Source organism: Electrophorus electricus, chromosome 2 (assembly GCF_041902795.1).
Source record: "Electrophorus electricus isolate QZ-2024a chromosome 2, ASM4190279v1, whole genome shotgun sequence".
Lineage (NCBI taxonomy): Eukaryota > Metazoa > Chordata > Actinopteri > Gymnotiformes > Gymnotidae > Electrophorus > Electrophorus electricus.
In genome coordinates this window covers 37,366,855-37,391,576 of record NC_137498.1, presented here as the reverse complement: position 1 = coordinate 37,391,576, position 24,722 = coordinate 37,366,855, and the positions used below count along the sequence as shown (strand labels likewise).

Genomic DNA, 24,722 nt, shown 5'->3' with positions numbered 1-24,722 from the left:
TGTGCTGTATACCTCTCAAACCTCATCTATAGTTAAGCCATTAAAAATGGTACTGAAGGCTGAATGAAGGCATTAACAGTATGAGGGCTACTGTCACCTGGAAGGGGCTTATCTCACATCTTACACATAAAACATATATTTAGCCCAGACCGTTTTCATCTATGACATTGTAATAGACAGCTCACAGCTATATGAGTGCCTGAGTGCTTCTGAAAGCTGCCACTCCCTTTTCTCTCTCTCACACACGGCATGACCTGCACCCTGGAGGCACACAAGCACGAAGATAAGTCGGTCATGTGTCACCCACGACAGCGTAAGAGTAGCACAGATAATGTAATTGCGCAGAGGAGGCGGGAGTGGTCCACAACAGAGGAGAGGAGGTGGAGCAGCCAGGACTGTCACGGCTCAGAGCGTGGCCTCCATTTCCCTCGCCTGTCACTCAGCAGAGGCACAGCCATGCAGAGAGGCCCATCACAGCCTGGATAGGCCACACCTACTCCACCTGGCTCCATTCTGCAGGCCTGTGTCAGAGCAGGAATAGGTGGTATCTGTGTTACTGAGAAGGTGTGGGAGGAGAAAAATACCAGAATTGTGAACATTCAGTTAGATGCGTCCCACAAATCAGGTTATGTCAGCTCGGTAGTAATTTTTCTATATTCAGTGTGTTTCTCACTGAGGGGTCACATGCATATAAATATGCACAGGCCAGGGGGTTAGTGTGTGTGGGCAGAAAGCAAATTAATGGGTGGATTTTAATGATTACATCAATTCCATCTGCACCATGTGTCGAGTTAATATATATAGTGTTGTAGTTAGTTTAGCAATGGAATTACATAGTTTAGCAGTGGAAAATGGCTGTTATAAAAAAGTATACATTCCGCTTGCATGAATCATCTATACTTACTGACATGTTTTAAGCCCTCATAAGTAAGAATTTAAGAAATGAAAGGAAGTGTATTGCATCTTTGAGGATGTGCATGTAGAGTCAATAGTTACTTGTACTTGTACCCTACTAGCCTATGTAAGCTAATGCATGATATCATGTAAGAGTGTTTAACAGAGCAGTCACACACTTAGCCAAAGCTAGCGTGAACATCCACACACATAGCTTAGAGAAAATGCCATTAGGCCGTGTCAGAGGGACAGGGTTCCTGCATGAGCACTGCTGCTAATGCACTGACCACCAGTGCCTGGGGTGATACGGTCAGTCAGCGTAATTCACTATCAGAGTGCAAGCTAAAGAGAGGAGTGCCTTTGCTGCCTGGTGCATCCCTACATGCCTGCCTGTCTAGATCCCCTGACCGCTTCCTGCCAGGCCTCCAAAATACTGATCCGGCCCCTGACCATCTCGTTTCATACGTCTATCCCCTGCAGCAGCAGAGCTAACCCAATGTGCACTGCTGCCCACAGGACATGCACCCCAGATGTGCTGCTAGGCAACCCTCTGTGTTTGAAAGTAGCAGCATGGCAGTTTTCATCTGCCTAAAACATTCAGCAATGGGGTATACAGTACAACAGCCACTTACCAAAAAACTACCACACATTTCAAATGCCACCATGTATGGATGCAATGTGGAGGGGTTCTTTGAAGCCCAACCATATACTCTTTGAAAATGCTGACTTAAACATGCAGATAGGAAGTGACTGTTGGGCCCTCATTATTTAACCTGAGCTGCCCCCACTACCTATCAAAATAAACACCTAACAGGGGTTAATGTGCAGTGGAAACAATGCCCTAGCTAAGCTAGATAAATGTGAACTGTGAGGAGATTTGTAAGGATACTGGTAGGGAACTAGCTGTAGGAGAAGTACATTTGCATAAAATAGCACAATAAAAGTCAGTCGGACATGCAAAATCATGAATGCATAAGAAGAATCATTAGAAGAAGGTAGACCATAAAATATACCATGTGATAGACATACACATTGTAACATCCACCACCAGACTTTGGGCTGGGCCAGTTGTGAGAACAGAGAGGAGAACTCCTTGTTTAATTTAAATTCTTTTTTTTATGTTGAATTGTGTGATTGTCTTGGTTTGTTGAATTATGTTCTTTTTTTAGTTTAGATTGCATTTTAGAATGGTGTGTTACCTTCTGTGTGTGTACCTTTCCCCTGTTCTCCCTGTTAGTTTTTGCTTCCTTTTCTGCTTGTTTGCTATGTGCAAATCTTTTTAAAAACTCTGTGTCACAATAAAGAGCTGTCCCTTTAACAGAAATGGCATTCTCTGGTTCTTCTTTGGTGTTGACAATGCAATGGTGTTAGAAGTACGTTGCAGCCACTGAGCTGGAAAAAGTAGAGCAAATAATTCCAAGTCAGATGCTAATGAAGACACAACCCAGAGTAAGTGGTGAGCTTTATTCTGCCCTCTCCCAGATAGTCCCAGTCAGCAAAGAGTGAGGTTGCTGGCTTGGGAAGATGGCAAAGAGAAGAATGGAGAAGAAAGGCTGAGAAGTGAAGCCAGCTGGTGCCCAGCAAGAGAGAGTCAACAACAGAGATGGCTTACATTCGCCTTCAACATTACAACGGCAAGGGTGCCTGGGACCAAAACTCTGCAGAGATGCAAGTGGCTGCCTGGCATTGCAATTGTACTGCAGCTGTCACCACAACACAGGTGTGTTTGGTGTCAGAGGGAAAAGCACTACAGGGGCTTGTGGACCTGCTGCTAGGACAAAATGACAACTTAATGGTGCTGGCCATGCCCCTGTAGTGGTATTTCAGGCAGATGCCAGTGGGGTTGTTGGTCAAGCAACTGCTCCTGGAGAAGCAGAGGCTAAAGAGAGATTAGATATGCATGCTGAAGGTATGCCTCAACATGATTTTTTGGCAGGCATGCCAAGTGTTTGAGGCTGCACAGGAAGAATTGGAACTGGAACACTTCCTGAACATGCTGCTGCCAGAGAAGCTGAGGTAGCATGTGCAGCTCGCTGCACTGGCCAGCCACCCAGCTCCTGCATTTGAGGCCGTAAGAGCAGAGCTCACCTTCAGAGAACAGGTGCCATGGCAGATGACGCAGTACTACATAAGGAGCGGTTACATGAGGGGTCAATGTACCAAGCAGCCTCCGAGTGAGATACGCTGGAATGACTGTGGTACTGGTAGTGTTCCACCACCCCAGGTCTCTGTGCCAACCAGTGTCATTAGGCTGAGCTATAGAGAAGAATCCTCAATGCTGATGCTGCAGCTTAGAAGATCAGCTGCCACCACTAACTCTGGTTTGTGTGCAGCATAGGCAGAAAACAGCTCACTGCCCTCATTGACACTGGCTTGACAGTATTGCTGCTATGAGCTGGTGTCTCCCTCACATCGTATGGTTGGGAGGAGATGTCTCCAACTCAACTCAAGTCTGTCACCAGCAGCCGAGTCAACATGCAAGGGAGGAAGCAGCTCCCGGTCACAGTGTTGGGGGGGGGGATCTGAGCTAAGGCCACCAGTTCTTGGCACCTATATAGAATGTGAGCATGATTGGTTTGGATTTCAACATGGTGGCTGGGGATGTGCTCAATGTCAAGAAAGAAACACTGTGCTGAGAAAGAAGAAAAATAAAGCAGTATGCAGTATGGCCTTTGTTTTCCATGGTGGAAGCCACTGGTTATGGAGGAGCTGAATGCACAGCCTCAGAGCTGGTTGGTGGATCTCCATTGATGGGGCATGCTGTCAGGTCAAAAGCACTTTTTGAGGGTGAAGCAGCTAGTGCTGGAGGAGTTGAACACACAGCGCCAGTGCCAGCTTTATCCCCAAGGGTCAAAGGCAGTGGACGTGAGCAGCACCCCCTCCAGCAGAGATGATGTAGCAGGCAACGGAGAATGTGGAAAGCACAAGGGTAACAACAGCAGGTAAAGATAAGGTTTGCAGGACACAGGAGGCAGTGCATGAACTGTGGCAGTGGAGCAGGCTACACTTAACAGAAGAGCAAGAACAGTGGCTGTGGGAGCTTCTGTGCCTTTATAGTGATATCATCATAGCCAAAGAAGAAAAGTGTACATGGACCAACTAAGTGCAGCAAAGCATCAGTGATGCTGCACCCATTCATCTCCACCCCCATCAACTTCCAGTGGATAATAGAGAGACTGCAGAGCATAAAGTGAGGATGATGGTGGCTGCAGGAGTCATTGAGCAATCAAACAGCACCTGGACGACACTGGTGGTCTTACTGAAAACAATGGCTAATAACTGGTGCATAGACTGTCAGCAGCACAGCACTGTCATAAAAGCCTAACTCATATACTCCCATGCATTGAAGACACCTGGGTTCTCACCTGCTCTGTGTGGTTAATCTTGCAGGATTTGTGGAGCAGGTATTAGCAAGCAGCATTCACTCCAAATGCCAAAGAGAAGACAACATTCACGCTAGGCAGTTCACAGCAATGGCCTTTGGGCTTTATAATGCAACTGCTGTGTTGAGTGATTGATGGAGTGAGAGTTGGCAGGTATCCCCAAGGATCGATGCATTGTCTACTGAGATTATATACTAGTCCATACGTCCAGCTTCAATGACACACTCACAAGCCTGGAGCAGGTTTTCCAGTCTATCAAGTCTGCAAAACACCAGCTTCATCCAAAAAAAGTGTAACTTCCTTCAGCTCTGCATGCCTACCTGGGAAATATTGCAAGAGGGGCCAAAATAGAAACAAACCCAGGAAAGGTGGGCACAATGTGGCAGTGGTCCACACCATAGAATGTCGGTGAGCTGTGGAGCTTCTTGGCATTAGCTTCATACTACCAGCATTTTGTGCAAACACTTTTAGGCTACAATTCGGCGTACACTCTGCCTTCAGTCATACAGCTCTGCTGTGTTTTAGCATACACTGACAATTATATCAGATTGAAACTTGGTGAATAATATGACCCATATGAATTAGCACAGGAGATCCACTAGCCCAAGACTGGAGTAAACCCACATCAAATCACACTTAGTTGTTTTTAAGGAATTTCTTAATAATAAACAGTCACATTGAAACCTTTGGTACTATGGTCACAATATTCACTATGACACATTTAACTTCTAATGAATGTAATAATATATTCAGTGCTCAGAGTTAGCTAACTAAGTAATGATAATGTTTATATGAGCTTGGGTAGATTCTGTCTTTGCTAGCTAGCAAACTACTGAGAAACGGCTGCAGAGTCACAGTTTAGCAAATTCTTTGCTATGACTATGTTGATGTACTGATTACTGTTTTTAGAATGATCACTTTGTAAACATCTTGCTAACTTGGGTAACATTAGGTAATTCTAAATACACTTAGTGTGCATGCTAGTGCCAAAATGTGTAACGTTTACATCACCAAAGATGGAAGCATCATTACATTTTGGTCATGCACAGCAAATCATGCCTTTGATGGGTCAAAGTAATTTAGCTAAACAGCAAAGATATAAGGAAGAACATATTCAATTGGTTATTGAATGCCGAGCAGAATACATGCTGTGCCAGCATCACTAATGTTCTTTTTTCTTCACAAGGGCTCACCAAATGGAAAACACTATTCCAGTGTTGTCTCTGGCAATGGTAATCTCTAAGATTTTTTGCTTCATATTTTTTATTGGCTTTTTACTCAATATAATGTTATTTTTTTCTGAGTCCAGCATTGTGTCTGCTTGTATTAGGCATGACATTCCTTAACTTTTAGATATTGTGCTTTAGCTGTCAGCTCTTGACAGGAAAAAGAATGCTGCCACATTTCATAGTTAGCTATGGATTTTAAAGTTTTAGCAACACATAGTGGTTGTGACATGAACATACTGCTATAATTATCGTTAAAGTTTTCAGCCATTTGTCATTTCACCACTGTCTCATTTGGATATTAATTGTTAATTGTGGTAATAAGCTGTCATATATTTATTATGCACTGGCCAATATTTAGCATCTGTCTGAGTCTGTTCATATCATGTTGTGACACTTATCAATTGTTACAGGCAAGTTAAGAAAGCCAAATGTACAAAATTTGCAACATACATATAATTAAAGATGGAAAAATGTCAAACATAACTTTTTTTTTTGTCAGCGAACCAAAACATATGGAACAACAAGTTTCTTGAAGTAAATGACTTCAACAATTAATGTATATTCATATATATATAAGTCAGTATGATGGAAACAAGCTGCTGAGCAGAAAAAATCACCAATTTCTTTTCATGATTTTTAATTGTATCGTTTGCAATTTGTGCACTTTTCATAACAATTTTGAGTTGATGGCAACTGCATGTAAATCCTGGTCATCATATTTATGAGTTATTTCAAGATCATTACTAATACAGTTTAGTATTTTGAGAACATCAGTCATGAAGAATTCTATTAACAGAATCAGTTCATGCATGAAGACATATGTTATTCTATCTATCTATCTATCTATCTATCTATCTATCTATCTATCTATCTATCTATCTATCTATCTATCTATCTATCTATCTATCTATCTATCTATCTATCTATCTATCTATCTATCTATCTATCTGTCTGTCTGTCTGTCTGTCTGTCTCTCATAACAACAGAGCACTTACTATATGCACAGTTACTCTCCAAACATTTAAGCACACACTCCTCTAACTCACATCTTGCCAGATGCAGGACATAAATCTTCACTCAGCCTACTAAATAGTCATACATATATTAAGTAGTAATGAAAAAGTGCTTGAATGTCTGAAGTGTGCCAGGCTGCTGAGACTTGCTGCCATCTAATTAGTTTTATCAGTCATAGAGTATGTACTTTAAATGCCAATCACTGTGACCTTACTTAATTTATTCAGCTCCTTGTGGCAGGAGTATAGCTGAATGGTATGCTCTACAGGCTGAAGTACAGATATAACAGGCTGGAAACACTTGAGATATAGGCTCAACCTACATGCACATACATGCTCATGCCTAATGCAGTCAAAAGTGCACAAATGATCTGTGTAGAACAATCAGCAATACACACTCCAGTAAATGAGTTGCTTATATTATCTCACTGATGAGCCTCCACAGCAACCAGGAGATGAATTAACACAGTATTAGCTAAAGACCTTTAGGGCATTCCCTTTTCACAAAATGGTTTGGATGTTTTGGATGTTTGATTATATGCAATGTTATAAATGATATAAACTAAAAATTTTGGATTTAGATGATAAACTCATATACAACCAATTATGTATTAATGTGTGTTTGTCTTGGGTGGGATGAGGGGTGGGGGGTGATGCAGGGCTGTAACTTCATTAGAACCAACATTCTCACTGCAGCTAAATGAAAGATGCAAAAATGTGCTGTTGTGGAGGTCAAGAAGCAGAGCAGAGTAGTTGGTCAGACCAGGCCCATGTTGGGCTTCCTTTGTAATAAGTCTGCACCTATTAGAAGGCATCTATAAACATTTTCACTTTGTTCTATGATATATCTCAAAGTTCTACACACTAACAAAACATATGCTGATATGCAGAAGCTCATTATAAACATTTTATTAAAAAAAACAACAACAACTGATTTATCTCTCATAGACCTGCCAAGCATACACTTTAGAGGTGTAGGACACACTTTCTTGCCTTAGAAACATTATGCACGGGCTCATTTATCTAAAATGAAACCACTCAGCCTTTACCACTTCTAAAAAGGCCATGTTCACATCACTGGAACTCTGAAACATCTCTGTGGCTATGATACTGGAATGTTCAGATATGTACTGAATCCAAGTGTTCTGAATTTCAGTATAAACATACAATTATAATAAACTTAAGCAGAAAGCAAAATCCTCAGGGAATGGATTAATCTTTAGGTGAGGAGACTGTACTACATAGTGATCACTGTGGTCTGAAAACATACAAAAAATCAAATAAAGTTCCAAATTTTCCTCTTGATAGCGATTTGACAGAACATAATACCTTTACATTGTTCAGGAGATGAAGAGGCTTTGAAAAACACATGCTCCTTTTGAAAATATCTCTCAGATAAACAAGATGTGTGTCATTGTAAGAGGGCAGTATGGGTACCATTACAAGAAGTAGTTCTGGGCATTCATAGTAAATCTTCCTACTGGAATACTTCAAAGGACAGTTTTCTACTTCCTGTCTGCTGTCCCACTGTGACTCAGCATCCTCCTAATCAAACGGCAGTTGCTCATATGCATGCATACACAGGCACACACACACACACACACACACACACACACACACAAAAAAAATCTCTCACGACTTTTGTTGCAAGCCACCTGACAGTAAAACCTAACAGCGCACAAACAAGCAAAAGTGGCCCCAGGGGCCCTTTCTTAAAACATCTAAGGTGGAAAAGGAAGTAACAGGCAAAAGAGTGAAACAACACTAAAGTATCACGAAAGCAAAGCATCTGCCTCTGACCCCTCAAGTAGGAAAACAGCCCTGAGTGATTGGATGGGCTCCATGGACCTGGTATTTCAGCTCAACATGACAAAGCAGCCAAGAAAGATTTTTTTACTCCTCATAACACACACCCTCTTGCTTTCTTTCTCTCTCTCTCTCTCTCTCTCTCTCTCTCTCTCTCTCTCTCTCTCTCTCTCTCACTGTCTCTCTCTTTTCTTCTTTGCTGAAACTGATGCTCCATCATATCAATCACAGGATACTCATGTGGGGCCACAGCTCCCATCATCTACCAGCCACATGGGCTAAGATGGCCATACTAGAGCTGTCAGGTCCTTATCCAAGGGGCAGTGAGGTCACATTGGGTTATGAGTTACTGTGTGTCCTGCATTGGAACACTATTTCTAACCAGGGGAGTGAGAGCAGGTCTCTGGCTTTACTATGACCTCTGCATTCACATCAGAGCACCACAGCTGAAGAAAGCAGTTTGAGATTACATTGTGCTACCCCACAGCCCAGCTGCTCTTTAGTAACGCTAGTAACACAGTGCCCAGCTGATTCTAGCCAAATCTCTCACATTGCAGAGTGTTAGAGAAAAACAAACAACTGGACCAAACAAGATAACTGTAATTAACTGGAACATAGAATTTCCAGTGGACTATATTGAAAGTCTTTAAAAACAGGTCAGATATCCTCAATTTTCATAGATTTTCATCACCAGGTAGCAAGACATTTAGAAGGTGTACTTACGTTTTTCTATAAAAATAGGTAAGCAGTTGTTTGACTGATACACAGTGGTTATAATTTGTCACCTGGCAGCAAGCCATATCATCCATAATGAATATAAATTTCCCCATAAAGAATCCAGCTAAATACAATACAATCCAGCTAAACAAATCTTTTCCTATTTACCAGTGTGAAGAATCCTTTCTTAATAAGTATCACAGTGTGTATTAGGGCTACAAAAATAACTGCATTATCGCAATACCATGGTAATGTGACACCAACCACGGGGTTGGGCTCATTGCAGTCATCACTGCAAATATTTTCAGGTCCAGCCATTGTGTGTAGTTGCCCTTTGTTGTTCAACCAAAAATGTGTTTAATGCGATAACAAGCTGTAATTGAACATTTTTCATGTATCATACACATTCTGATCAAGTCTTGAAAATTTAGTCATTTTGCAGACTTGGCAGACTTCCTTAGGTGGAGCTACAACCTATATGACCATATGAGCTATCAGTACTCCCTCAGAGTGTGTATTCAGTCTGGCTGGCAACACTGTCACTCCACTGAGATACTCCCTTAAACAGGACAATGTGAACATGCTGCTTTTTGACCACAGTAAGAAAACATCTTTATCATCACAGCCCTACTCTATATCTGATTATTAAAAGAGATGTAGTTTTTATGATGGTAATATAAGAAGTATTGTTTTACAAATGAATAGCAGGAAATTCCGAGTTACACCTTCTTTAGCAATTACATGCCATAGATATACTTAATATACTTTAAAGACAAGAGTCTTTCTTAATATCAACATAGCAAATGTAAAAGTTACCAAATGTCACCATCTGCCTTTCAACAGTGCTGCAAGGTTTCATTGAATAATTCAGCATCCAATAACCCAAGGCTTGTTATTATCTATTTAAATCCACAGAAACTCATCCCAAAGTCTGCATGCGGTACTGCTGTGGCCTGGTTAGGAGACAGGAGGGCATGCAGGCAGACCAGGGCAAAAGACAGGAAATTAAATGTAAAGCGAGATTGTTGCAGGATCAGTTTTTGTCTGTTTTTTCTATCATTTTTTCCATCTGTCCTCCATATCCATCTCTCCTGTTATCCCAAATCATCCTTCCATCAACCCCCTGCACATCATCCCTTCATTCTGAGACCCTGATGTAATCGCTCATCCTCTGCCTCCATTGCCAATCACCACCCCATTTCTCTCTCTACCCCCATTCTCTTTCAGCAATTGTTCTCATCCTTGGTCACAGCTGGGGACAAAAGCTGCCCAGATGAAGATGTCTGCTTAGGCTTCCATACTTCAACACATCACAAGGACCGAAAGCATAGCAACAACAATGCCCCATGACAGAAATACCTTCAGGGTTTTGTTCACACTGAAAGCGACTAAAGCAAATGGGGGAAGGTGGTAGTGATGCCTTGGGGATAAGGTAAACATATTTATCAACTAAGGTTTGATGTGGATCTTAATAAGGGTGTTTATTATCTTAATGAAATTAAGACACTGAGTGTTGCAACCAACAAACCTTGCTGTGTGATTAAATGCATGAGATGAGTCAGACCCTTTACAAAGGGAGAAGATAAAAGGTATGTGAAAGCAGACGCGCACATAGACACTTCATTAATAAGTAAATTAATATATGCTAATTTGTTTAGTGCAACAAACACTTGTGTCACAACAGTCAGCCACTGTCATGCTTCTCTCTGCCTCTCCACTTTTTCTCTTTCATCATGCCATATTTTGCCCTAATTCATCTCTGCACAACACCAGTGATGAGCTTGTTAGCTTCTGTCTGCACCCTTTCCTCTGTTCACTTTGCCCCATGTGCCTGCACCACTGCAGAGCCCTCCACTGTGAGCTGCAGCTCTGGCAGTCTGGTTGAATGCCAGCCTGACCTGCTCATATTCCTGGGACAGGGCTTGAGTGCAAATGGTGAATCAAATAGAAATGAGATTATTTCATGCCTAAGTAGACCATGTATAAAGCTGCAGGTAAAAACCATGTTTCTACGCAGATACATATCACTCAATTAGCCCCTGTGATTGTAGGCTGCCAGTCAAATATCATTTGGTTTCTGTTCTTTTGTTCTGAACATTATGAACATTTATGAATTAGACCATTGGCCTTTTCAGGTTTTTTATTTTGATAATTAAGAGGTTGCATAGATCTTTCAGGGTATTACATCATCTCTCTTTCCTCCATATGTATGTTAGTCTCATGTATGATAGGTCTCTTAAACATGTTTTTCCCTTTATTTTTTAAATAGAAAAATTGGAATGATTTTCAGCAAATGATTACATGTTCAAAATATAGTAACTCTTGTAAAGATTATTACCATTTAGTTGTGCCAGTACAAGCTAAATGTTATCATATCTTTATATCAACTAAGTGGTTATTTTGGCCTTTAATCTGGTATAGTACAAAAAACTGTGAACACAAGGTACAAGGTGAACCAATACTGATTACCTGTTTTAGAAGTCTAAACGGTTTGCTTATACTAGCACTGTTATTGCTTTGAGCTCATTAAACCAAATGATTTCATAATTTAAAAGTACTTTTTTAACCATTTGGATTTATGGGTCACATCCTCAGATCTTCCTTCTCTGGCTTCACTATTTTGGCCTTTAAAGACCAAGTCTTGTCTCAAGCCACTCCACAGCTTTGGTATTTTTCCCCTCCCTATTAAACAATCCTGACTCCACCTCTCTGAGTTCAAAACCCAAAAATCTTTTGTTCTATGTTTTCTGAAATCTTTCAGCTACCTTACCCTTCTGAAGCCATGAATTAGTAGTAGTAGTAGTAGTAGTAGTAGTAGTAGTAGTAGTAGTGGTGGTATTTATAGAGGAAGCAAACTAATTTCCCTCTACCAACTTTGAAAGACCTCACAAAAATCCACCTCTTGTGATTATCATTATTGCTTCCCATTTAGACCAAGTTGCTGATGTCTGACAAAGCCAATGAGAATAACACCCACTTAGCCTTAATGATATGCTTCCATCATATAGAAAATGAGTGTGGCACCAGGCCAGGGGTGGCACTGTTCCAACTAATATGCAACCCTATCAAGCCTGAGTGTTCACACCCCATACATGAGTCATACAAACTCAGTGCAATATAGAGATTTTCCTGTCTCATCTTAAGCAGAGCACTCTACATATAGGCTTTATTGATATACAATATGCAAAATTGGCCTTTTATTGCAGGATGCTCAGTATGCCTTTTTGAGAGTCTGTGGGAGAGTAGCTATAAACACCACAGCAGGGGTGGATCATTTGTCTCAAACATGGCATGTAAATCTACAGCAATATCCAAGGAGGACCTCCGTGATCTCCACGTCAGGGCAGAACCACCATGTTCTCCCTGCTGGCACTAAGTCAGATATGAGGCTGCAATGTCTTAACCCAAGTATGAAGACAATTACAGCTAGCCTATGAACATGGGCACCAAATAACTAACAAGCAGAGTCACCAAGAGTGCTAAGGAGTGAACTGCGTAGAATGCTGCATGGATCATGCTAAGTTTTCTTGCATTTCGAGTGTATCTCCATTTCTCCTGAGGTACTAAAATGAAAATAGATACAGGCCTATGTACAATGTGCACTGCACCTCTCTAAAGGCTCCCTGTAAACAGCTATAGCAGCAGAGGAGTAATAGTAGGCTGACAGTGATATAAAGCAAAGGTTTGATTTTAGTCAAATAGGGTTTAATAGAACACAACTGGGCTAGTCTGAACCAGATTCCACTCCACTCAATAACCTTGTGAAATAATGTTTGCAGAACTCAAGACATTTTAGTCTGACACTACCTTCTTCATAAATTAAGCTTCTTAAGCTTTTCCGGGTTTTGAGACTTTAAGCACTCGCCCACACCAGAGGATTCTTCTGCATCAATTAATTAATTAATTAATTTATCTATTTATTTATTTGTTTGTTTGTTTAATGGACTGAATGACGTTGCTGATAAAGCTGACCAGAATATACCACGAGGGTCTCGTGTGGACATAAGAATACGTAAGAATACGAAAAACTGCTGCTTTCCCAGACTTGAAATACAAATACTTAATCAAGAATTTATCGACGGATTATCATTATCTGAGTCTTTACGGAGTAATTAAAAATAGGCTAATGGATTTAAAGTGGCATAAAAAACCAAAGATGACAATTAACTATAATCATCTTTTATCTTTTAGGCCTATTTGCTTTTCTTTTACCATCTCCTTGCCTTTATGGCCAAATAAACCAAAATAGACGACTGCAAATGATTTTACCAATGACAGCGTATACAGGGGATCAATAAGCTAGTTGTGCCTATCTCGTCAGTTGCAGCAATTGTGTAGCACAACTGGAAGCGAAATGCATTACTCACTAGCACGTAACAGAAACGTCAGATATGTTCCTGTTTTTATTTCTCTGTGCTCGGTTTAATGTGCTTCACGTACCGCAAATAACTGAGTAGAATTACGGAAAGATAGCCCATCAGTCATCAAGAATGGTATCTAATCTAGAAACGCAACCAGGGGCTCCATGGGTAACCTCTTCACGTTTTTGTCGACGTAGTGCGCTGCATGCCTAATGTTGCGCAAACCATCTGGCATTAAAAAAAAACCCATTAAAAAATAGACTTTATTAAAGGTGGGGCAGGATTTCTCGCAAGTAACAATAAATTACTTTGTTAGCAAATATACCAGATATACTTCGCATAGTACTGTACTGTCATTAACATAACTAGGACAAGTAACAACCTTTATGCACAATTAACGCGACCCATTTGGTTTTGTCTCTTCTGTTTGCTCTTCGAGATTTCTAACATGAATTTCGTAGTGCCGGGATTAATCACAGCTCACGGCGGCGCTTTGGAGTGTAAAGACGATAACGTTTAGCGAATATCCTCTTCCAGCATGTGCTGTGACGGTCAGCGAGCAATACGCATCGGTTGAAGTCTGTTCAAGTATTAAGTAGTCCTTGCACATCCGCTGATATGTTCAGAACTTTAAGTAGCTTTAATTCGAGCTGTTACTCCATACCTGCACTAGTCCCATACTCGTTTGGCGTTACAAAACTTCTAAAGGCTTTCAAGTTGACACGGTTGTGATGAATTTCATGATTTTAGTATTCATTGAATAGAACTAAGTGCACATATGTGCTGATATATGCGGTTATGATTCCCGGCATAACTAAAAACAGTGAGTATTTACCATAAGTCTGAAGTATTGGTAAGGCATTTTATACATCCAGCTGGAGTAGGCTTACCTTTCTCTTAAGTTTAGACGTTAGGCTCGAAACCCCGTATTGAAAATATTCAATATTCCTCTACGATGTTCGATCTATTTGGAGGCAGAAAAATCCGGCGATGTGGTAAGCTTGATGAAGATCCGTTAGCCTATTTGCCGCTGTTAGTGATGTTCAGTTGTTCACTCACTGCACTCAGGATTCCCCTCCATCCCAGCGCTCGCGTTCTATTGGTCCACGAATATCTCCGCGGCCCCTTAGCCAGAGGAGGGGCCAGTGTAGCATTATACTGTAAAGTCCTACAGTGTAGTACAGTCTTACAGTTTTGCAGACTATCGGAAATAAACTAATAACTAACGGTAAATGTGTAATCTAGAGGAAAGAATAAAAGAGCGATGTTATATTCACACAATATTCTCTTCCTTTCTTTCTCTATCTCGATATCTCTAAAAACAATCGGAGAAAAGGCTGCTATGCTATGTGAACCCTTCGTTTCGTTTCGAGTGCAATGTGACAGGCATTCGAATATAGCCTACAAAGACGCATCTGGCAAGCTCATCAGCGCGAGAACAATGTCCACACACGCAGATGACGTCCAGAGCGGCTGACTCTAGTTAGCTCAGGTCTCAATTTGACATGGGGACAGGTCGATGACGTCGAGGGCAACATGCACCTTTGTCATAACCAGCAGCCGTCATGTCCTTGTTACACTGCGCTGTAGTATGTCGCTATAGAGCAGGCCACCTCGCTTGCAGCTTTGACAGATTAAATAATTTATGCTTCGACGTCGACCCTTTCTGTCTGTGATCCATACCTCAGACTCAATGCCTTTCTTAAGAGACGTCTTGGAGCCTTCCACTATATATCACGTAATGGGCTTTATAATTAACATGCCTATTCTCTGTCTTAAAAATAACATCTGAAATCGAATGTTTGATATAGTCTATGCCAGAACAGAATAACATTGAATTTTGTATGGCAAAACAACGCCCAAATTCAGACTAGAGTCCATTGATGCTGGAACTAAAACGTGTAATGCCGAAGCAACACATGCCGAGACGGAGCCAAAGCTTTGGAAAACAAATAAGGAAAAACCGGAATGATGGTTATATTAATATCGGTATTTTTCGCAACAAGCAGTAGGCCTACTGACAGCAAATTAATGCAATTTTCACAGGCAACATTCACCACCTCCAGTGACAAATTCTCGGATGTTGTGCAAATTAATGCAGCGCAACGTCGCAGACGGAGTTAGCAAACTTTACATACACGCATCAGCATAACAACTTATTCAGAAAGGAAAAGAAATATTAGTTTTAACTAAAGTTGAGGTTTGTGTGGCAGGGATGAGTTCTCCAAGAAAACAAAGAACAATAGTGTACAGTAGTCACTATTGTAAATTCAGCACCTTGGTCAGCGACAAAGGCCTTCAAAGACCTAACGGTATATTTTCCACTTAAAATGAATTGGCCCAAGATCTAAATTAAGCATATCCCAAATAAAAATGCTAGAACCTGTGCATAAATGCTATAGCTCTCTCATTAAACTATTGCTCCTTGAGTTAAAAATAAATAAACAAACAGTCTTTTAAATAATACAGTACAAAGCTAAAGAAATAATTAGTGAAAGGTGCTACGGTGTACATCACGCAGGAAGAGCACTGTATTGGTGATACAGCCTAAAAGTTCAAACATTGCTCTTGTCAGATCAGCACTTACTGTCCTATTAATGACTTTCATTATTGATTTGACCGATCATAGAGTGAATCTTTAAAGGAAGATGTAGTTGTTTTACAGAGTTTGTTTTAGGTTTTGTTAAGTAAGCCTTTGACTACAAAATTAAGGACATTTGATAAATGTTAATAAGATGGAATTGTTGAGCAGGTGGATGATTTCAACTGGGAAACTTTCTTGGGGCACTACAGCTGGCTCATTTTGTAAACTAGATTTATAGTATTTCACAAGCTAGAGGAACTGGTTCAGGGCCAGAATGCTCCATATAGAAGAATGAAAAATAATGATTTTATTGACTGACAATAAATAATTGACAAAAGGAATTTGCAAACTTTGACAGATGTGCATTGGGTTACTTTCTTTATTAAATTGTATTTGTCATACAATATGTACCCTAATCTGAAACTCTAAACTCCTCCTGGTTCATAGCAGTCTCTTCTCAGAGCTTTAGTTAGATTAGGTTCTTTTTTTTTAATCTGAGGCAATAGGAGAACTTTATTTTGGAGTTATACATTTTAACCTTGACATGTATTATTGATGTTTAAATGATAATATGTACCTTCATATTGTAATTCAGTGCAGAGATGGCTATGATTGCATGTTGGCTTAGTAACATGCTGAATAAAGGGCAGAACTACAGCAGCATGACCTTACAGTCTGAATACTTATCCATCCCATTTCAGGAATGTAAACTTGCATGTACAAAAAGCATTTGTTCACAGTTCAATACAGTTTAACTTGTTACTGGTCCTATAAAGCTTAGCCCAAATGCTCTTTTGGATATTTTAGGAAGATCTTAAGATGTTTAACAGGACAAGAGTAAAATTATCTATATTTTTTGCACATTTAAACCCATTTCTAAAGGCAGAGTCAAGCATTTACATATATATATATATATATATATATATATATATATATAACTGCAACACACCTACTCTCTCTCTCTCTCTCTCTCTCTCTCTCTCTCTCTCTCTCTCTCACACACACACACACACACACACACACACGCACAAAACAACAACAACAACAACAACAAAAACAGTGCACAACGTTTCTGGAGGAACAGGATGATTTGGACAAAGGTGAATGTTAGTTTAAAAATTGGGCTGAGGCCTACTGTTTCTTTTTTGTGCCTGTATTACAAATGTATATTTAAGAACAATTAAGTGATGGGACTAACAGTCCCCATTCATTCCTAATTGGGCTGAAAAGGAAGCATGTCATATCTGATTTGTTTTGTGGGTTTTATTAGCTTTGCAGGAAGGAATTTCCCTCTTGAACTTTGATCATAAACCTAAAGTAATTGAGGGTCATTGCTTAGTTAAGGATATGAAAGAAGAATATTCTTCCCCACAGACACCTCATGGCAAATAGAATTTGTATGTGTTAATGGTACAATGCACAGGGGAAGGATAAAACATGATCAGCACTGCAGGAATGGGCAGATTGGGGGAAGAACTACTTAATGCCTGAAACTTCAATGGTATGAGGAGATTCTGATCTCTGTGTGCACATGGCCCAGCCCTTGCCTTAAACACACACACATACACCCACAGACCCACATAGTCTTTTCCCTGAGTTCCTCCTTCTACAGAAGGAACATTTTGGAAAAACACAGTATCGTTTTTATGTACATAGAGTCCATATCAGTAACTAAATAATGTATATTACCACTTTTGCACATATCACAAAAATTCTTTCAGTGAATATTTTTTCACTTTTATCTTTGAGAATGACAAATAAACAAACACACAGCAAACTGCTAGGAAGCATGTGTGCAGTCAAAAATAAAGATCAGCTCTAAATTTATTGCTTAGCTTGTGCCTCCAGCCTTACAGTGTTCAATGCACAAAGACTACAAGATACATTAATGCTTATTGAACAGTTTCTCCAAAAATGTTTTTTATCTGAACCATTTTCTAGAAGCTGTACATCTACAACTTATCCTGCCTAAACACTGTAAGTTTGGTTATAATGAAGATGGTTTGGTAGTGATCTAAACATTGTCAGGAAATTGTAAGCACAACTGGAAGGAGATAGATAGATAGATAGATAGATAGATAGATAGATAGATAGATAGATAGATAGATAGATAGATAGATAGATAGATAGATAGATAGATAGATAGATAGATAGATAGATAGATAGATAGATAGATAGATAGATAGATAGAGAGAGAGAGTTTGTCGAGATGAATCACTGTCAATAGAGACAATTTTCAAAAACACTTCCTTTCTGTATCTGTTCCCAAATTAAACAGGCTCTTTATTCTTCCAAGCATTCAACATATTGACACCTTTTATGATCCAACACTGACTAAATGGCTCATAGGTAAACTGTTACTGTAGAACAGCTTTCTATGCTGATTTGCTGAAAATGGCAGAGTTAGAAACATGAAAAACATTCACAGTTGGCAATGATTTAGTTTACATTCAATTTAGCATATTTTAAAAAGGAGTGCAGTTAGAGCAAATGAAATGTATTACATCAAGTAATGTACAACACAGAAACATCATAATGAACAGAAACCAAGCATGGAGACAAAAACTCATGAGTTCTGCTATGTTTTTAGTTATATAGATAAAACTGTATTAGCCTACCAACCCATTTTTTATACTGGCCAGTCTCTCAAGTCCTCCATAATTCTGTAAGGCTACCTGAAAGAAATGGAATAACTCAAAGAGAAAGCATTCACTGGAGTCAGATCTGTAGATTTTATTATAATTCTGATCCAGATCAGTTCTCAGTTGAGTTGGTGTATGCTTGCCCCCTTTGATCCGCATATTTCTGAAGCTTGGGGCACACAAAAAACAAATAATATGGAGTTATTTAAGTCCTGGTATTCTGTTACTGCTATTTTGTTTGCCTTCTCTTCCTAATGTTCTTGTAGCAGGTTGCAGTTTGGCTTATCAATAAAGTTTAACTCCTTAGAGTTATCTCATCTTATGCTCACTATATTTGCACGTAATGGAACGCCAGATCTCTTTACCTGGGCTGTCTTATAATAAGCATTCCAGTATTAAACCTACTTCCTTACATTCACTGTGTTTGTGTGACATCTAACAGAACGGTAGGCATTTGTGAACGTAAATTCCGAGTGACACCGTGTGGTGAATTTAAGAAATACATATTCCTGTTCATCCATGGCTACGCTTCTCTTACCTTGCAAAATGTTCACTAATGGCGTTGCAAAATCATTTATACAGTTTTATTGTGCATTTAAGCTCAATAAGACGATAATAAATTCTAATGAGTTTCAAGTTGCGATGTGTTTGAGAAGTCCTGTACTATAAATTTACTTCCTACAGTAGAGGGGCTACAGGTCTTAAGGGTTAAAACTCTCCGTGACGAAACTTGCATACCCAAAGGCAGAACTTGGAGAAGCTATTTTTGAATGTATCCATCCCTTTTCCTGGACCAGGTTCCTGTGGGAGGGGCACTGGAAAGCATGGGAAAGTTCTTTACCCCGCGTTTAGAAATTCCCAATAACAGAAGGTTGGCCATCATCACGAACTACGCTTCTGCTACGATTAGGACATACTCAGTCAGAGATACTCTTCGCAAGGCACTACAGGATAATCAAAGAGTGACAGGTAAGACAGATCATATGCGATCATATGCGTTAGTGGCGACGCCGAACGTAACACCTATACAGTCAATGGTGTAAGTGGACGGTCTTACTTCATTAAAAAGCACAGTAAAATATGTTGAGTCACCTCTGGAACATTATATTCAAAATATATGCTAACAGTGTATATATATATATATATATATATATATATATATATATATATATATATATATATATATATATATATATATATATATATATATATATATATATATATATATTAACTAGCACCGATTACTGCATTTCTAGAGAATTCACATTGCCCTATTTGGACATTTCCACTGCACACATTCTGTTCTCTGGGGCAAAGTGATACATTATCTTTCCGCTGTGTTTCAAACCAATATAAAGGAGAGGGGGATAAGTTTATGAAAATATAATTTAAACAGTTACACATATTCACAGTGTCCCAGATAACCAAAATGATAAGTGCCAGATCCGACCCTTATATCTAAGTGGCTTTTGGTACAACTAGCCAGTACGACACGGATCCGGTTTCCGAATGTGTACCAGCACTGAACCGGCATTAGACCAGTAGTCACGGATTTCTTTATCAATATCAGATCTGTAATGCTTAGTTCCGAACGAGAACTGTATCATCTCCATAATTTAGTTACTTAAATTTAAATTCAATTTATATAACTAAATGTGTAAAATTACTTGTAATGTTTGCATTTAAATTTCTCAGTTAAAATGTGTTTATTAAGAATTAAAGAAATTTTTATTTCAAAATGAAATACTATGGATTGTAAATTGTTTGCATATAATTAAACACAATTACTTTATAGTATAACTTCATAAACATTCCTAATTATAATTCCCATTTCCTAAAATATATAAAGAAACATGATAAGTTAAAACCAGAAGTTATTTAACTTGAAATTGTAGGCTATTTCAAGTGTGAGTTAAAACATGGAACATAACATATTCTTTATGTTTTAACATCAGCGACGTCACTGGTGGTGTCGCGCGTGTTCGGATCTTGGTTTAATGTAAGAATAGATTAACGAATTCATATGCTCAAAAACGTTTGCAAAAACAACACCGTTCCCCTGGCCAAAAAGAGGAAAACAGAAAAGTATACAAACAGATAAGACCAATGGGGTGAAGAGTCAACAAAGGAGATGTTTACACAGATGTAAATCATTTCGTCGTCGCGAATGCAGTCTGGGGACCCTATCGTCCCCTGGGCATACGAAAAGCACGAAAAGGAAAAATGCACTCACTGCCCTACTTAGAAAAAATCGCAATACATTCCATACTCGAAAAACTTATCATGACAGTAGGTTAAGCTTGTTCAATGGTGCTAATAAAGTTTTGCTAGCTAAATTTCTAGCAAATAGATTTTTCTTTTTCTGTGAATCTGACCTCACACAGGTTCCAGTTTATTTACTCTCAACATATAAGCCAAGGCTCCAGAAAAAAAGGGATTGGGTGAGTGACAGTTAATGCTTGGTAAACTATTGCAGCATGGTTCTGAAAATGAATGAATGAATGATGCCTGGAAGATACATGCAAATGAATAGATACCCTACAAATGACTCAGTGTCCCTGTGTCCTGACCACAGATGTTCTTCAAGAACTGTGCATGTACACTGAGTGTACACTGTTTATTTAGGCCTTCCTCTAAAATGTCATAGTGTCACAGTCTTGACATTTGCCAGCTGTCTGTGATGACATGACACCATGTCTCATTTCCTGTGGTGAGTAAAGGGCCTCTAGACATATAAGCTTATAGTCATGTAATTGTCCCATAGGTCTTGCATCAAACACAAAAGTCAGATTCCCTGACATAGTATCAGTCTAGGTTGCAAAGGGATCAATTCAATTTAGAACAAAAATCAGTCTCATTCTAAACATCCAGATTCCCTTACACTGACATTTACATTTTACATTTATGGCATTTAGCTGACACTTTTATGCAAAGTGACTTACAATTATGACTGAGTACAATTTTGAGCAATTACAAGTTAAGGGTCTTGCTCAGGGGCCCGACAGTGACAACTTGAACTGGCAACCTAATGATTACTAGTCAAGTACCTTAAACACTGAGCTACTACTGCCCAGTCACAGATTAAGCATTATCTGAGTCTAAAAAGGAATAGAATAAGAAATTATAATGGACCAGGGCTAAACAGTAGGCTGAAGCTATCATAGCAAAAATGGTAAAAGTCTCTCCCACTGTTGCCTTGTGATGTCTTGTGTCCTTGTGTGTGTGTGTGTGTGCGTGTGTGTGTGTGTGTGTGTGTGTGTGTGTGTGCGTGCATGTGTGTAGGTGCAGAGGATGTCCAGAGCTGACTGGGGTTTTCTGGAGCATCTGCTGGAGGAAGGTCAGGAGTACTCAACTGGCATTGGGCGCGTGTGGCTCACCGTGCTCTTCCTGTTCCGCATGCTGGTCCTGGGCACAGCGGCTGAGTCCGCCTGGGACGACGAGCAGTCCGACTTTGTGTGCAACACCAAGCAGCCTGGCTGCGAAGCTGTCTGTTACGACAAGGCCTTCCCTGTTTCGCACTTCCGCTATTTTGTCCTACAGGTCATCTTTGTCTCCACACCCACCATTTTTTACTTTGGCTACGTGGCCTTGCAGGCACGCAAAGCACAGAAGCTGGGTGAGGGCACAGAGGAGGATTGTAGGAGAGTGCAGGAGGGCAAGGCCCTTGTGGAGAGGCTAGATGTGATCCACGAGGAGGATGAGGAAGGAGAAAAGCAGGTGGTGAAGCAGAAGACACATGCCCCACCTCCAAAGCTCAAAGGGAAGCTACTGGGTGCATATGCTCTTAGCATAGCCCTGAAGGTTGTACTCGAGGTGGGCTTCATTGTAGGTCTGTGGTTCCTCTATGGATTTGTGATTCCAGAAAGGTATGAATGTCAGCGAGATCCCTGCCCTCACACAGTGGACTGCTTCATCTCTCGGCCCACTGAGAAGACTATTTTCACTATCTACACTCAGGTAATTGCTGTGATATCTGTGCTCCTGAACATTTTGGAGCTCTTACACCTCCTTCAACTGTCCATCACGTATTGCCTGGAGAAGAAATATGAGGAGAGGTATGAGTACCAGGGACTAGGGGTTAGGGTGAAAGAGAAGACACCCACAAATCTGGAGCTTACACAGGTGGAGGCTCTATACCAGGAGAAAGGCCATCTCTTTCTCCCTGCAGAAAACAGCAGCTATACTCAGTCTAACTTCAGCTGGACTAAAAGAGACCCCCGCTTAACAGATGACATGCTTCCTGCCTATGCAAACTGTGTTCATAACAACACTCACAGAAGTTACTCAAAAAAAACACACACCCACACTAAACACAATAAGATTGAATCTAAAGAGAAGCTCTCAGAAGTAAAACATTATGTATAAAGAGATATATAGGGGAGGAATTGAAACTGTTTTGCCTTGGTCCAATTTATTAGATCCTGCTTGGAACAATCAGGGTGGGGCATGAAATTCCCCGGCTTTGTTCCCAGTGCTTTACTTTGAGGCAAACATGCCATTTCCCTTGTTTGGATGGACAGTGGAATGTACTGCAGTGTAGGCTGTACTGCATTCATGCAGCAGCATCTAAATCTGGCAAGGGGGGGTGAGGTGATATTTAGCCAGACCTCATTAAAAACCTTGCTTCAGCAGTGCTGATCACCAATCTCCAGACACAAATTCTGGTTCTTGTGGAAAAAGCATAGCCAAAGTGTGGCTTGAGATGAACTGCTCAATGAGTGACTGAGGTACAGCAAAATGTAGCAATTAAAGGAATATTCCACATTTTCAAGTTCATACTGAATATAAACAAAAAGTTAGTGAACAATACCAGAAATACTGTATTTTGTTTCTTCTAAGCTGGTGTAAGTATATAAAGTCCACTAACCGAAGGCTGTACAAAGCCCAATAAATCTCACCACATATAATCAAAGTCTTATTCAGCCAAGTACACAGTTACCAAAAGTGTATTTCCACTTACATTTGACCAGAAAAAACTGTTAGATTTCTATATAGTGGAATATTTCTTTAACAAATAACAATGAAGTAAATTATCTACTAGACAAATATGTGAATGAAAATGAGATATATTTAATAATTACTATTTTTAAATTGTATACTGAATTTATATTTATTGTGCTTAATAAAGATTTTTTTATTTAATTTTAATTCATGTATGTCTTATGATTGTTACAGTTACTGGATAATGATTAAATTGTGATTAATCATACAAATAAAATGCATTGCATAAATAAGATGGTTTAAATAAGAAGATTAAATTGGTCTGAGGTACTCACTATGCAATTCATCACTTGGGGACATCTTCCTTGGTCCCCCTCCTTCCAGTCTCAGAGTACTGGATTTGGGATGAAACCCTTTGTGCATTGTGAGGAGTTTCCTCATCTTGATGTCAGTGGATTCTTATCTCTTCCTTTGTCCATCTTATTATGGTAGAACGTAGGTAGAACGTAGGTGTTGATAGCCTAGATCTTGTTTTTTTTACATTCTGTGGGATTCCAAGATATTTGTAGCTGCCTTTGACATCTGTTTTTTGTTACATTCTGGTAGTATGATCTAGATAAGGTAACTATTCTAGATACCTTCCCTCTCATTGTAACTATCCAACCTCACTTATCCAGTCCGAATGACATTCCAGTGTGCTATATAATGGTGAAATGGATTAGTGAGTTAATTTCTCATTGAATTCAGACATACAGCTTGATGTCATCCATGTAGAAAAGGTGGCTGACATTTGCTCCATTCCATAGCTGGTATCTTTTTCTACTCTTGGTGGGGTGATGATTTCACTGAGAGACTTCAGGCTTTTGCTAAACAGCAGCAGGGACAGGACATCTCCTTCTGCACTTGATGGTGTCTTGTGCTATTGGCTTGAAGGTGGCCTCTAGGGTTTTCTTCCACTGCCCCTATGAGTTCTAGATGAAAGCTCTTACCGAGTCCTGCTGATATAATACATCAGTGATGCTGAAACATTCCAGCATCCACGTGTGGGGCATTGAATCAAGGTGGAGCACTAGTTGGGTCTCTGGTCTTACAGTCTCGAGTGACAGTTTTATCCATGTGTAGCAGGTGCTCGGCTCCTCCTGTGTTATTGCC

At 39.9% G+C, this 24,722-nt stretch overlaps 1 protein-coding gene and 1 long non-coding RNA gene across 4 annotated transcripts in view; one reads left to right on the top strand and one right to left on the bottom strand.

The window, feature by feature from the left end:
• The window catches only part of LOC145660383 (uncharacterized), a 54,510-nt gene extending 40,022 nt beyond the window's left edge, over positions 1 to 14,488 (bottom strand). Inside the window, exons 1-2 of one of the 2 annotated variants that reach the window (XR_014126715.1) lie at positions 14,294 to 14,488; positions 186 to 556 (exon numbers count right to left, since the gene is read on the bottom strand). This is a non-coding gene — a long non-coding RNA (uncharacterized LOC145660383). The remainder of the gene's footprint in view (positions 1 to 185; positions 557 to 14,293) is intronic. The other variant, XR_014126714.1, reaches the window with a different exon arrangement.
• Positions 14,489 to 18,315: 3,827 nt separating this feature from the next.
• On the top strand, positions 18,316 to 23,777 carry gja4 (gap junction protein alpha 4). 2 transcript variants are annotated; one of them, XM_027006316.3, is made up of 3 exons: positions 18,316 to 19,598; positions 21,014 to 21,070; positions 21,912 to 23,777. In XM_027006316.3, exon 3 carries the CDS (start codon positions 21,921 to 21,923, stop codon positions 22,992 to 22,994), a length of 1,074 nt encoding a protein of 357 aa, XP_026862117.2. In that variant the 5' UTR covers positions 18,316 to 19,598; positions 21,014 to 21,070; positions 21,912 to 21,920; the 3' UTR covers positions 22,995 to 23,777. The 2 variants fall into 2 exon arrangements, with proteins under 2 accessions (XP_026862117.2, XP_026862115.2); XM_027006314.3 differs by lacking the exon at positions 21,014 to 21,070 and having other exon boundaries at positions 18,321 to 19,598.
• Positions 23,778 to 24,722: the final 945 nt, after the last annotated feature.